At 30.2% G+C, this 15538-nt stretch overlaps 1 protein-coding gene across 1 annotated transcript; it reads right to left on the bottom strand.

The window, feature by feature from the left end:
* Positions 1–7578: 7578 nt before the first annotated feature.
* LOC118036767 (ethylene-responsive transcription factor ERF105-like) lies at positions 7579–8839 on the bottom strand. Its single transcript, XM_035042579.2, has one exon. It carries the CDS (start codon positions 8643–8645, stop codon positions 7785–7787), a length of 861 nt encoding a protein of 286 aa, XP_034898470.1. The 5' UTR covers positions 8646–8839; the 3' UTR covers positions 7579–7784.
* Between the last annotated feature and the right edge of the window lie 6699 nt (positions 8840–15538).

Consider the following 15538-nt stretch of genomic DNA (forward strand, 5'->3'; position numbering starts at 1 on the left):
GTTTTGTGTGTGTCACAATAAGCACAACTTTTGCTTGGCATCTAATGTGCATGTTGTCTGTTGACATCTTGAATTGTTGGGGGGCAGATCTTGCAACTAGCCTAGTAGGTCCCACTATGAACTAAGCTCATCAATGGTCTCTCGGACCATTTTCTCCGTTAGCCTTCACGCTATCTTGTGGCTACTAGGAAAATGCGAAGCGCTTTCACGGTATAATAAAGAGATATTGAAAAAAGTCATTAATATTTATTAGATGGTTAGAATTTACTGGGAGGTTAAGTATTTTTTTGGACGGTTTAGGATGTATTATAAATAAATATCATGTAATTTTATGTTAATATAATAAAAAATAAAAGCTCCATGTTCCTCTTCCTCTGAATGTAAGCAAATGTAAGCATATTGTCGAACAACATTGATGCACTTGGAGTAAGATAAAATTTATTAAATGTTACTAATCACAAGGACTGCAAAATAGTTAATGCATTTCATAAGAGTGATAACATAATGTGTCGTGTTTATGTCGTGAAATTTAAATCCATTCTCGGATTAAAAAAAAAAAACAGCCAGACACAACTTCTTCACTTTTAAAAACTGACTTCTACAACCCTCATCTCCTTTAAAAAAAAAAAAAATAGTGAATCACTTGTTTTTCTTCCTTTAAAACACTCAAAAATCAAAATCATCTTAGTTTCCAAGCATTTTGAGATGTTTTTCTCTTTAAAATCCACCTTTACCATTGTTGCAACCTCTGCTCTTGCCGCCCAACTATTTTTCCAATTCTACAAGCAAGGTAAACATACTACATTGCTATAAATTTGTGTTTGGTTTAGTTGAAATGAAATCATTATTTAGGGTTTATGTTGAATTCAGGTTTTTTTTTTTTTTAATTAGTGATAAATTAACTATGAATACCATCAATTAAAATTGATTTGATATTTTTGAACATGAAAATAAGTTATATTAATTACGAATTAATTATTTCAATAAATTATGTGTTGTGTTGAATTTTGGATATGTTGCCAAGTTAGAGATTTTGTGTGGATTGGTTGGAATTGGCTAATAATGTTATCAAGCATGCTTGATAATTTAATGCAATAAAGCATGAATACAATAGAATTATGAAGAATTGCACAATATTATAATCAATTGTAGATAAGTTATCGAATTTGATATTTTCTTAGAATTGTTTTAATTTGCTTTGAATCTGGATTTGATTTAATGCAATTAAGTATGAAAATATCAATTATACTTGATATCATGAATTATGTTTAATTTTGGCCAAGTATGCATTGCGTTAAATTTTGAGAATTTGTTTGAATTTGCTATGAAATTTTGGCAATTAGGATTGAAGGTAATGCAATGTTAAAATTATATCCAATTGACCAAAACCTAATTTTTTTTTTTCAAAATATCTTATAATTTATTTATGTTATGTCATTACAGTGACATTAAAGTTCCTGATGTGAAGAATATTATCATACATAATGGCAGAAGCAGTTTATTGTTAAATGGTAATTTAGGCATGTTATATACGAAAATGAAAGAAATTATTTGTCATGAAATTAGGTGGAATTATAATAATATTGATGTTGAAATAACTTGGAGGTGTCAAATTGGTGAACATCAATATTATCCTATACTAATTGTATACGATAACAGTTTTAAGACAATGATTAATTTTTTATCCAAAGTGGATTGAACATGATGGTATTGTATATGAGTAGTCGACCAAAATCTTTATGTGTTCCAACTTCTGGTCGAAAATGTATAAGTGCCTCACAATCTGTCAGTCTTTTAAAGTTAGTTCGTAAAGGGAAATATAATTTTATTGTCATATGATTTGCTACTAAGGATTAATGATAATATGTTTGACAATTCATTCGCTGATCAATATAGGTTTGACTATTTTTTTAAGCCTGGTAAAAAATGAAGATGATGAGATGCTAGGCCTGAATATGAAAATAAATGTTGTTGTTGATGATGAAATAATACCTTTTATTCTTGAATTTGAAGATGCTTCCAAGTTTACTTTTCTTGTTTCTCATAATTAGGCAATTAGTCATGGATCTTTGCTGAGAGGCTTTGATTTGGAGGTTAGACAAACATTTAACAATAAAAATGAATTGATTAATGTAATTAAATGAAGGTATATTGCACATTCAGTTGGATATCAAGTCCAATGGTAACTCGATATTTGTTCAATTACAATATATACAAGCATCTAAATGTAAGTGGTATTGACGTGTGGGGATATCATAAAAATTCAGATTCATTTGAGATTAAAAAAAAAAAGTTAAAAAAACCACATGCATGTACCTCAACCTTTGTCCAAAAAGACCTCCATTAGCTCAATGCAAAATTTGTTACTAATGTTATATAAACTCTTGTGATGGATAATATTTTAATGATGATTATAAGCTATAAAATGAGATAACAACAAGTATAAATATCATATGACAAAGCATGAGTTGAAAATCAAAAAGTGCTTGAGCATCTATTTGGTTTATATAAGGAGTCTTTTGAGAAATTACCAAAGTTGTTGCTAGCAATAAAAGAACAAATCATGAAACAGTTGTTGAATAGACGCACAAAGAAAAATCTTGATGATAATATAATGGTGTTTTAGGGAGAGTTTTTTGGTTATTTGAAACTTGTATTGAAGGTTTTACGTACTATAGACCATTGATCAATGTTGATGGCACACATTTGTATAGACGATATGATGAGAAGTTATTGATTGTCGTTGTTTTTATGCAAATAATAGGATATTCTTGTTTTTAAAATTAGTGTGTTTTCTATTTTATTGTTATCATCATATATATATTGAATATTTGACCTAAAGGTCAACAAGTTGCACTAACGGGAAGGACATATGGACATTAGTGGTCCTATTGATTTTTTTTAGATGGTTGAGCCATGTCGCATGTGTACGGCGTCGTGACAATCATTCTCTCCGAGTAGGGATTTTTTTTGTGATAGAAAAAGAATAAGAAATTCTTGTCTTTTATCAATAAAAAAAGGAATGAGTCATCACCTAGTATTCTAGTTACTAGAAACCCTAACTGATCTCAAAGTCATGATAAGGGGACCAATTGTGTATAAGGAGGACATATCATTCATGTTACACATTACCTAAGGTAAATTATATTTTTTGTTTGTTTGATATAAACTAAGATATTATTGTGTTTTCTAGTTGTTTGTCTGTCTAAGGTTTAACAAAAGTCCTCATCGGTAAGAAGTAATATTATCAGGTTAAAGTCCTAGCCATTTCAGAGTCAAAATATATATTTTCTTTTTTTTTTCTTTTTTAATATTAGGAAATACATTTATGTATAAATTTCTTAATCCTTGATATTGAGACAAACAAAATAAAATTTTTGGTAGTTTTAAAATATAAACCAAGTTTTCATGATTTTAATAAACTGGTTATTAAATCTAAAAATATATGTAAAAATAAAAAAAATATTATTTTAAGATTTTTTTAATATGCTAAAATATGCAAATATAATCTATTTTTTAGAGACTTATCATATACAATTTAAATTAAATTGTATTTTTGAAAAGAAATATGTTTGTTATTTTTCATTGGAAGAAATAAGATTTATTTAATACTGGAAAATGTGTTTTTATATGTAGGTTAATAATTTTAAATATTAAATATTAAAAATATAAAAAAATGAGGAGTTCAAAATTAATGACAAGATGACAGAAATTTAAAAATTCAACCAAGGCCTAGTTTGGCAAAACATTTCCGTCTCATATTTTCACAACTAAATTCAACAAACACCCTCTTGTAACTAACAAGTTAAAAATACCCTTTTTAGACAAACAAATTCAAAACCAAATCGTATTAAACTTCACACAAATCAAACCAAGTAAATTTCAGCAAAAACTCATGGTTCCAAAATCTAACCCAACCATTCAACAACCATACCTTCAACTCAAACTTCTCATGATCACAAACCAAGTTCAATATCCACACCAATCTTCTCCTTCAATGAAGACCAAGGAGAGCCAAGGATGTTGGAATTTAATATCTCTGATACTGTTCACGGTTGGGTCAAAGTGTTGCTTCTCATGGTTTGAACTAAACGACCACCCATGGTTGAAGATAAAACTGTTTTTCTTGGATGAAAACTTTAGTTGCTGCTCACAACCGACATTGGTGCTGTGGCTGTTCTTCAATGGAGAAAACTAGAGAAATGAGGCTGTTGAATCTTGGACTGTTACTGCACAGATTTGTTGTGCGAAGAGATTGTCTGCTACTACTTCTAGCTGAAACAAGAGAGGTAGTTCACGACAAAGATAAAGCTATCGTTCATAGCTGAAAATTTCAGCTGCTGTTCCTAACCAATGCTGGCGTTGTGCTCTTTTACTAGAATAAAGAAGGTGAGGTTGATGCTGTGAACAGGTACTGGACTGTCATGGATGGAGAAAAAGATATGAATGTTTCTTGATTGATGTAAGGTTGTCAGCGTGGAGAAGAAGAAATGGACGATGCTTGGGGGTGAAGTCGTCGGTGAGGGTGAGTTTGAAAGTGGTGGCCGATTGCTGCTTATTGTGGTGGTAGAGAGACGGAGGCTAATTCTTTTAGTAAGGGTTAATTAATTTGGTGCTTCTTGTTGCTTCTGGATGGAAGGAGCTTAGGGTACTGCTGCTGGAAGGGTGGCTGGCCTTGAGTGCTGGATCAGGAAGGAGATGTTGCTAGTGCAGGAGGCTCACTACAGCTGCTTTAATGGAGGAATGAGAGTTAGGAGAGAGTTGCTGCTCCTGCTGTTGCTTGCCCAAGGTGCGGAGAAGATGACATTAGATACTGCTAAGGAAGATTTTTCACTGTTGCTCAAAGTGCAGAGGAGATGAAGGATGGAGGTTGGTTATGAACTGTTGTAATGAGGACTCTACGCACGTTGGAAGCTTCTAAAGTGGCTGAGGAGGTCATGGTGGTGCCGTAGGGGGGTTGTGATGATTTGAAGGCTGTTACTGTTGCAATTTTGGTCGGGATACAGTATTCATGACAATGTCCATCCTTTCTCTCTCAGGGTGAAAATGATGATTATGACGAATTAAGTTGTGTTACAAAGCTTATGTATTATAATGAAAAGCAGAAAAATGAGATGTTTATAATTATAAAAAAGGAATATATGATATGGTATATGATATTACAAATTAATTCATTACATTTGATTCCTGAGTAAGTTTCTCCATCTAATTGCATGCAGTATGTCTAAAATATTCAAAATATTATAGGTAATTAAATTTTCTTAGAATTATTATGTGTTAAAGAATGTGTTTTATTTATTGATCTTATAATTTAATATTAATATTTTATTAATATTAAGTTGGCTTGTTTCTACAGGAAGATAGAGATGCTACAACTATGCTTTATAATATTGATGAAGAACATGAAAGATACAACTGTGCATCTTGATGGTTCAATATTTATTGCAATAAACTTGATAACCTTAGAAAAAAGTTAACTTTTGAGGATGCGCGCGTGGCAGAAAATGAGGCTACTCAGGTAGAAACAATATGCAGTCGTGCTATTGAATGAGTCCGGAATTTATCTAATAGACAACATAAACATAGTTAAATAGATGTGTTATGTTGACATATTTTGATATTTCAATTATTAAAATATTATATTATATAAATATTTCATAATTGTCTTGCATTTATATATGTTTATTTATTTGCATTCTTGAGGTCACTTATGATTATAAAATGTGAAAATTTATTGTATTTGGTCATTATGGTTCTTTTTAGGTATTTTTTAAACGAGATAAAATTTTGGGTCATAGTTTCTAAATAGAAAAACTTTGCACCAAAATTTTTGTTAAAATTGAAAATTTTTTTACTCTCTAAAATCATTAACTAAGTTAAATATAAGATTAACAAAATAAATAATAAATCTCATAAGAACCATTTTTTGTTAGATTTAGATGTAGGAGGATTTTGTTGTTGGATTTTTATGGAATGGCTAGGAAGCTACTAAAATTTAATTGATATTAAGATTATGAAATGCCACATCAATTAATAATCACGGTTTAGAAACGTGACATAAATTACATGTCACATTTCTGAACCGTGAACATGAATTAAATGTCACGGTTATAAATTACAACATTTCAAAGTGTCATTTCGCTAAATCTTTTTTGTTGTTGTGTTAATTAGCCTATTCCTTTTTTACTTTCTATGGTAATTACTCAATTTAACCAAGTCTTTCAAACAATTATCCATAATAACAATTAAATTAATTTTTCAAAATTATCCCTTTTTAAGTTCCAATTAACTCCATTCATCTACTTGTGAAATCCTTACAAAAATAGGTTAAAACAAGGAAAAGAAACTCTACATCTATGGTTATTCTAAAGCCTCAAATTAGGAAGGACAAGGAGATGATGTGCATGTAAAAGAAAAAATGCCCTTGAAGTTTGGTGTTCATGAGCTACCAGTTGAGCTATAGAAGTTGTACTTTAGAAACATATAGAGAAGAAAGTGATCTGCTTTTAGTAACTTCTCAATTCACCTTCTTATCGTGCTTTTCTCTAGTAAGATCTTCAAAAAGATACTTTTTAATCAACGTTTTATCGGAGCTTAGTTGTGTTTTGATATTTCAAAAAAAGGAGGAAGAAGAGGTTGTAAAGAAGCACATGAAAGACACACATTAATAGAAACACTAGTCATTTATATGGTAGATAAAAATTCTCTCTTAGCTAATACTTACTTTTGCCATGTATAACAACTTCTTAAGGAACATGGGTTGAATGATGATGAATGAAGAAGAATTAAATTGACCTTCCTATAATTTAATCACAATTACACTTTGCTTTATAATTTTATAAATTACAGTTTATTATGAGTAAATTTAAAATTTAAAACAAGATAGAAAAAAAAATTATCCCTATAATAATATAGCATAAACACACGAATGATAAACCAGTCATCCAAAATCGATTGATAATGAGCACAAAATCTTAAAAATCTAAAATCTCTTGAATCTCATATGAAAATCACCATTAAAATTTAGTAATTTTAAAAATCTCAATGATTACCATCATAAAATTCAACCCAACAACCCCAATCAATTTAAATTCAAACTAACAAACTTTGGCTAATTATTTTTCAATCAAACTTCGAAGTGTTAAAGGTTTTTTATTTTGAACTTTGTAGTAATGTTTTAATTTTGTAATTTCAACATTAGAAAGATTTTTAATCTGTACTTTCTAAAAGAATAAAGGAAAACTATAAAAACAACTAAACTATAAAAAGGGGAGAGTAATTTTCCATAATAATACCCAATTAGCCCATCAGCAGGATGGTTAGGCAACATTCACCTAAGCTTCCAAGTCTGCTTCAAGAAATTTCTTCCAACAATTGAAATATATCCCCAGCATAAAAGTGGTGCAGAAAATTGCTAATTAAGGTCCATGAATCCATGGAGAGTTGGTGGTGAAGGAGGCTCTTGTGTATGTAATTTTTTAGTGTGATTGACTTTCTTAAAACTTGATTAATATGGATTAGTTTTGGCATATATATATATATATATATATATATATATATGATTTAAGTAAAAAAAAATTACCAATAAAAGTCCATTTCATTGAATAAATGCAATCAAAGAACAAATACAATCTTGCAAAACTTATCTTCAACAAACGCAATCTATAGTTGCGTTTATGACTCCAGAACCCTACGTGATCTGTGACACTTTTTGGCCAACGGATGTTTCCTAAGTTAGCGAACAACAAACCAACCACCTAACCGCCATGTCGACCCTCTCTCCTTCAAACAACCATGAGCCTTGAATATCCAAATGAAGGATGTGGAGATAACGGCGATAATGGTGGCACGCTAAATATCCCCATGGTTTCACCATCCCAAAACCCCTTCCAACTTGACGGCGTTAATGGTTCCGAAGCAACCGCTTTGACCTCACTTTCCGGTGAAGAAATCTCCCTCTTCACCACCTTATTAGTGATAGAATTAGTACCTTCCACGCTACTCCTTATTCCTTCAAACTTTCTTTTCTTGCAAGAAGTTTCCAAGAATTGTTCAGGTTGTTGAGAATTCGACTTGCCAGCTTCAAGAGGGAAATTCAAGATCGCTTTGCTTCCTCGTAACCTGAAAGCAGCGCTATCATAAGCTTTTGCAGCTTCAATGGCAGTATCAAATGTTCCGAGCCATAAACGAGCTCCTTTTTTGTTAGGGTCACGGATCTCCGCTGCATATTTTCCCCAAGGCCTACGCCTAACACCCCTGTAATGCCTATCTTGTTCACTAGACAAGTCTGTCTTGTTCACCACTGGCTGTGCTACTTGTGGGTTCATGTTCAAGGTTGCTGGTGGGGGTATGGCTATGTCCTTGATCATGGATGGTTTTCTCTGGCTTAGAGAAGTTGAAGACTTTGGTGAGGAATATTGAGGCTTGGATTCAATGCTAGATTGAGTTTGCAGCCTGAATTGTGGTTGATCAAAGGGATCAAACTCTGCTGATTCAGTCTTGATGTAGTGGTCATCAGTAGTACTGGTGGTGGAAGTGCTGCAAAGATCATCAAGATTGGAGATGAAGCTGTCCATGGAAGCAAAGTCAGTCAAGAGGTGTTGCCTAATGAGTTCCAATGTTGAAGCTTCATCAAAAGATGCCATTACGATTGAGAGAAGGGTAGCTTCTCCTCTTTTCTTTTCTAAGCGGCTACTTCTTAAAGGAGAAATAAAAGATGAGAGTGAAGTTGTAAGACCAAGATTGGAATTTAAAGAAGAGGAGAGAAGGGAAGGTTTGAATATTTTGAGTAGAAATGAGGGAGTGACGAGCGTGTGCGTGTGTGTGTGTGTGTGTGTGTGTGTGTGTGTATAAAGGGAAGAAATTTGAGAAGCAAGAAAGATAGAGAGAGGGGGGCTTCATAGGAGGTTCCTGGGAAGTAAGAGGAAGCATCATAATTCATATAAATTATAATCCAAAGTGGAATTTGGAGTAGTGGGTCTAGGCTGCCCCTCTTGTCTTGTAGTGGACATTATTCTCTCTAATTGGGATTTTGTTTTGAAAAATAATTTGCTGAAAGTTCCAGGACACCATCACAGGTTTAAATAATATATTTGAATCTGTTATTTAGAATAGGGGTTGTATTTTATAACATGTTTTTGTATATAACTATTATTTTAAATAATAGATATTGTTTGAGAATATTGTTTTTATATATAACTTTTATTTGAAATAGTGATTATATTTCAGAATATATATTTTTATATATATAATTGTTATTTAAATAGCGGTTGTTTAACATGTTTCAAAGACATTTTTATTTTGTAAATTAATTAACTTAAATAAAAATCAATCCAAAATATTATAAAGATCTATTGGCTAAAAGATGAAATTCCAAATCTAACAGCTAAGAAAAAAAAAATGTAATGTGGCACGAGAAAGAAATATAAAAAGAAAAAAGAAGAAAAGAAAGAATGGGTCAATATTAAAAACACACTAGGATTTCGCTTTTGACACCTTTATATTTTTAGAAAGATATTGATGGGATAATTCTAGTTACACCTTGAAAAAACACCAAATGAGATCTTAATTAACCCTAAATTAACTCGGAATAAAATCCATAACAAATTATGACTATGTTTTATGGTTTTTCAAGTGATGATTAGAATTGTCTTGTATCTAAAACAAAGCTCTAGTATATTCTTGATAGCACATTCTTTCCTAACCATTGAAATTTGAATCTCATTTCTTAATTATTAGATTTTTTTTAAAATTTTACATTAATTTTTAATACATATTAATTAAATAAATAGAAATAAGAGTTTTGAAACAATAGTTATTTTCAATACGGTTCTGTTCAGCTGCTATTTTCAACCATAATTATATTCAAACTTTATTATTTTTTTTAACATGTGTTGTTTTCTAAAACCTTCTACCAATCTTATAGTATTTAACGGTGGCGGTGGCGGTCCATGCCTTTTTATGAACTACTCTGTTTCCTGGATGCTTCGGACCACAACTCATAAAACGATAAGATTGGTTTGGCCTTACCGATGAGGTTCAGTACTGCATTAATTCTGCCTTTTTTACCCTCACAATGATAGCTTGGATAGGGTAACTTTCCCTTTATGTAATGAAGAGTTAGGAAGAAGCACTAGTCTTCATTATTTATGTAACAATCAAATTGTGCCCAATACAATAGAATAACTCCAATATTTAATTTGTTGAAAAGATTTGATCATGTTTTCCCCTTGCAACTCAGCAAATAAATTAAAATCTTACTCGTGTTTTTTTAAAATTTTTTGCTCTAACAAATAAATTAATGTTCTCCTACAAATAAATAAATTTTATATATCATGTTAAAAATTAAATCTTATTTTGATCAAATTTTAGAGAATAAAATGTTTCTAAACTATTTTTCAAAAAAAATCTTTTTTGGTACGAGTCATTTATATATAAATTAGAAAAATTTATTCTGATAACATCTTTAATACCAAATAATATAACAAATAAACTCATTACATGCCAATATATATATATATATAGGATGATATATATATATGTGCGATTAATGTTCTCCAAGTCCCATTGACATTTTTGGATCGTTGAACATAATAACATCAGCTAAGATAAAATAAAATAAAAAAGAAAAGTTTATTGTCACGTGAGAGTTGATTATAAGAATATTCTATGGTTTTGAAGACTTGGTGGGTAGGATTGGTTAATTAATTGAATTAATTGAAATCTCAGGATCAGTAGATCATGGATAGACTTGTCGTTCATTGATCATGGACGCGTACGTAAGCTGCAAGAATCCCTTTTTCTTTAAAAAAAAATGGAAAAGAAATTTTTTAAAGTTCAACTTATTGACTCTTTGACGACAATGTTTCAAAATTGCTTCAATCTTGTATTTGAAGAAAATAAATTAACTTTGACAAGTGCTGTGATCAAATCATTGGAAGAGCACGAAAAGTCTTGTAGCTGAAAAGGGAGTTTTTTTAATCTTTTAACTTCACGGCCAAGAGAAAAATGTCAAGAATTGATTTTTCCGAGTTTTAAAAATATATTTTTAAAAATTAAATATTTTATTTAATATTTATTTTATTTTTTGGATCATTTTGATATATTAATGTTAAAAAATATTTTTTTAAAAAATTATTTTATTATATTTAAAAATAAAAAATACTTTAAAAAATAAATGTTAACATACTTTTTTATAAAAACAATTATTTTTAATATATTTTAAAACAAAAAATATTTTTAAAAAATATTACTACCATGCTCTCAAAACTTCGTCTCCAAAAATAGCAGATTTAACGTTTTCTATGTGTCACGGAATACGCCACCAAGTTTCCTCACAAATGGTATAATGTTTTTTGCTATATTTCTCTGTGGATTACCTCATTCGACCTTCTTGGATCCTTCCAGTTCGGGCTTGTCTGTTCTTAGAGTACACATGTCAGCAGTTCATTATTCCAGATCGATGACCTAATAACCCCTAACCCATATTCCTTCCAGTGCGGCCTCGTCATAAAAAAAAGCTAAAAACCAAAAACCAACCATGGCAAAGAAAAAGAAAAAGAAAAACAAAAGAATATTGATGCTTTCAAGGCAAAGATTTCGCATATTCACATTGAAAACGGCACCGGAAAATTGAAAACGTACGTTGATCAAAACCGAGACTCTCAAGACCAGATTCAAAAACCATGTGGTTTGAATGTTGACTTTCCTGCAGAGAGCAGAGCTTTTCAACAATTTCTTCGTTGTTTATTTCATCAACGCCAAGCAAACGAGCTTGCCTTGGATGAAGCTGCCATCATCCACTTGCCCGTCCCAACCCTACCAACTTGCCGGCAAGCTGGTCTTGAATTGTGGCCATGGCGTGGACCCTCGTGATTTAGACACTGAACTTGGACACGCGCTCTCACACACACACGCACTCTCTTTTATAGATTAATGATGGTGTTTTTCTCTCAATATATGCTTTTATTATTTGTCTGGGCTGACACTGGTTCTATTAGCCATTGACAACGGCCCTCCGATCCTTCTATTTAATTATAAAGCCGGTAGGAATACGGTTGCTTAACGCAAGAGACGACGTTTGATAGCGACGGGGTTGACATTGTGGAGGCGTGTGGTATGGCGCTCAGCTGTCATTCAAAGGCCCAGTTTGTCTTTTCAGCCCACCCAATATTCAACTTTGATGAAGCCCATGGCATGGCCGAAATCTTATAATTAATTAAAATTACAAGTTTTTTTACATATCTGTAAATCACATTAAAAGGGGGCGTCATTTGTTTTAGAATTATCCCATTAAAAATTAATCTCATCAACATATTCCAAAAGAAATAATTTACATCCAAATTTGCGAATTCAAGATTTTGTTTTTCATAACCTCCACATAAACTCATATCATGATGGTAATATGAGAAACAAAGTAGCTAACTAATGACTGGAGTCAAAATGACATGATCACATGAACATTCTGGGAGTTGCCTTCACTTATTGAATTGAATGCAGCAGCTGAGTTTAACTTCAAACTTTGCGGCGCTCAGCAACTCAAGGCACAGTGGTGTTTTGATATTAGGGTAATTGGTGGTTTTTAAAGTATTTTTATTTAGAAATATATTAAATAATATTTTTTTATTTTTTAAAAATTATTTTTGATATTAACGAATCTAAAAATCTTTAAAAGATATTAATTTAAAATTAAAATGTTTTAAAAATATTTTTTAAAATATAAAAATACACGGTGCTGTGCACGTATATAGAGACCAAAACAGTGAGCAGAGAAAAAATAGGAGGCAAACACCATGACCATATTATTGTATCATACTCTTCAACTTCAGCCGTTTGAATAATTGAAGATTAATTGCATCTGGCTCTATCTATATAGCACGTGTTTGGTCTCACTACTTTTCTTGCTTGACATTTCAACGAGAAGCTTGCAACTTGGAACTAAATATTGTTTTTTTTGTGTTTTTTCAAATCTGAATTATTATTATATACTGATCCATGCATGGAACCCCCGAGAGTCTCAGTACTTTACAGCTCGAGACCTTTTCTTTTCGATCGGTCTTGAGTCTTGACGATAAAGATGCATAATATGGGTAAAACTTTTGAACACCAAAACCAACCCTCCCAGCTAGATTTCTTGAGGACGACTAATATTTAAACCTAAGGGAGTTTTCGGTATTACTGGATTAAGATGGATTGGATAGAACAACAATCAATTTTTATTTTGTGAGAAAAATCAACTACGATAGATTTCTTGAGCGCAAGTATTGTTATTTATAGAACGACTATATAATATATATTCTTCGTTTAAATATATTTTTCTAAAAATATATTCAAATCACTGGCCAAAATCTATCAAACTATCCCTCCCTCGTTGAGTTAAAATCGAAAAAAAAAAAAAAAAAAAAAAAAGAATCCCAAACCTAACACATTCCCAATTCTTCCATTTCATCTCCAGAAACCTGAACTTTAAAATCTTTTCCAAATAGTTGCGACAGTTCATTAATTTTCAATCTCTCTCTTACATATATGTAATGCCCTCGTCGTTTTAGAATGGTGGATTAATGAATTATGGGTTTGCAATACCTTGCGTTTTGATTAGGTTAATATTATTAGTGGGTCTGTTGAGGAATTGAATCGCGAACCTGAACGTGATTTGAAAGAGGGAATTTGTATTTTGTTTGTTTCTCCTAGGTAAGTTTTTTTTTTAATTTCTTGATTTAATTAAACTTTCCTGGAGTTTGAATTGGCGCGGATTAATTATTGGGTTTTTGAATTTATGTTAACATTTTTTTTAATAGCAATACAAATTAACTCATAAAAAGATAAATATATTGATTAACAAGAAAAAATAACATAAAATAGTGAGAATTTGATTTCCACAATTTTTAATTATAAATCGTTATTAGCTAGTTAAGTATAAAAATAATGTGTTAATTAACATAAAAAAAATTTATGGATTTTGTTTAAAATAAAACAATATTTAAATAAATGCTAATAATGATTTTCTAAAAAAAATATTTATTCATTATATTATAAACAAAATCAATTAAATTTTTGGATTCAAATATATGTTATAATAGACCCGTCAAACATCAGATTAATATCTACAAGCATAAAATATGATAAATTGTCATGTTTAATCCAGATTAAGACACATCAAACATAAAATATAATAATTATTTGTCGAATCCAGGTTTTATCTAGTGTAATCAATACCATCCAGCATATCATACAACCAGCCAGAAATATCCATTGCTGAAAATATCTATTGCCACTTTAACGACATGACTTAGAATTTCAAGATTTTGGGTGTCCTGTTCTACGATAGGCCCTCTAGAGCCGACAGGGCTTATTCTTTATGGTTTTTTTTTTGGGTCATGTTATAGATATACATGGAAATAAATCACGCCATTGAATCTACCATACATATATATATTTTAAACAAATTTATTCTCATTTTTCAGTATTTAACGACGGTTGAGATTTAAGGTTATTTTGGAATGCACTTATCTGTTATGTTCTATGACCGTGATCTTGACTTTTTTTTCTTTTTCCCTTTTTTCCCGAATTGATAGGTTTTGAGTTATACAATTAGATAGCCATTTTTATCATAACTTGTTCCATGGAAGAAAACCATATACAATCATCACCAAATTATATTGGCTTTGATTATAACATTTGAAAACACGGTATAAACCACAATTTATAAAAATTTAATTTTTTTTATTTTTACTAAAAATTAATTTATTTTTGTATTTTGAATTGTTTTAATGCTTTGATTTTAAAAATAATTTTTAAAAAAATAAAAAAAATACTATTTTAATATATTTTAGTATGAAAAACACTTTAAAAAATAACCATAAGTGTATTTCTAAACAATCTTAACTTTGCTATTTGGTTGGATGTAAAAACAATCATATTTTTTATATTTTGATTTTCCATGTAGTTTGCATTTTAAAAGGGTTTTAAATATAGTGAAAAGGGTTTGGTTAATTTTCAGTATAAAAAAAGAAATGAAATTATTGGGGATAAAAATAATATATATTTTAAAAATTTACATTTTAAAATTATAAAAATTCATTCTATAAATATTTAAGAGACCAAAGTATTTTCTATTTTCATTTTCATTTTTTCAACTAAGCACAATTTTATTTTTTATTTTTTATTTATCTCAGAACACTAATAAAATACACACAACATCATCAATTAACATGATATATAGTGTGAGTAAAAACTATAATTTCTAAATCCTTAAAGTTTTACAACCCTAAATTATAAAGAAAGAAATTATAATTTTTAAGTCCTCGGAGTACACCTTTAATTATAGAGAAGGCTATCATATATTTACAAAAAAAATTAATCCAATCATCTTCCATTGGAAAAAAAAAATCATTATTTAAATAGAAGAAAAAATCCATATTATAGAAAAAAAATTATTTAAATAGAAGGAAAATATCCTAAATATAAAAACTATAATAATAATTAATTAAAAACCAGGAAAATATAGTAATTAGAAAATATTTGCCATTGTTAATGACAG

The sequence above is a fragment of the Populus alba genome, chromosome 1 (assembly GCF_005239225.2).
Source record: "Populus alba chromosome 1, ASM523922v2, whole genome shotgun sequence".
Taxonomy (NCBI): Eukaryota; Viridiplantae; Streptophyta; class Magnoliopsida; order Malpighiales; family Salicaceae; genus Populus; species Populus alba.

What these genes read in the sequence shown, in the direction of transcription:
- LOC118036767 (XM_035042579.2), bottom strand. Translation starts at nt 8,645, where the DNA reads ATGGCATCTTTTGATGAAGCTTCAACATTGGAACTCATTAGGCAACAC.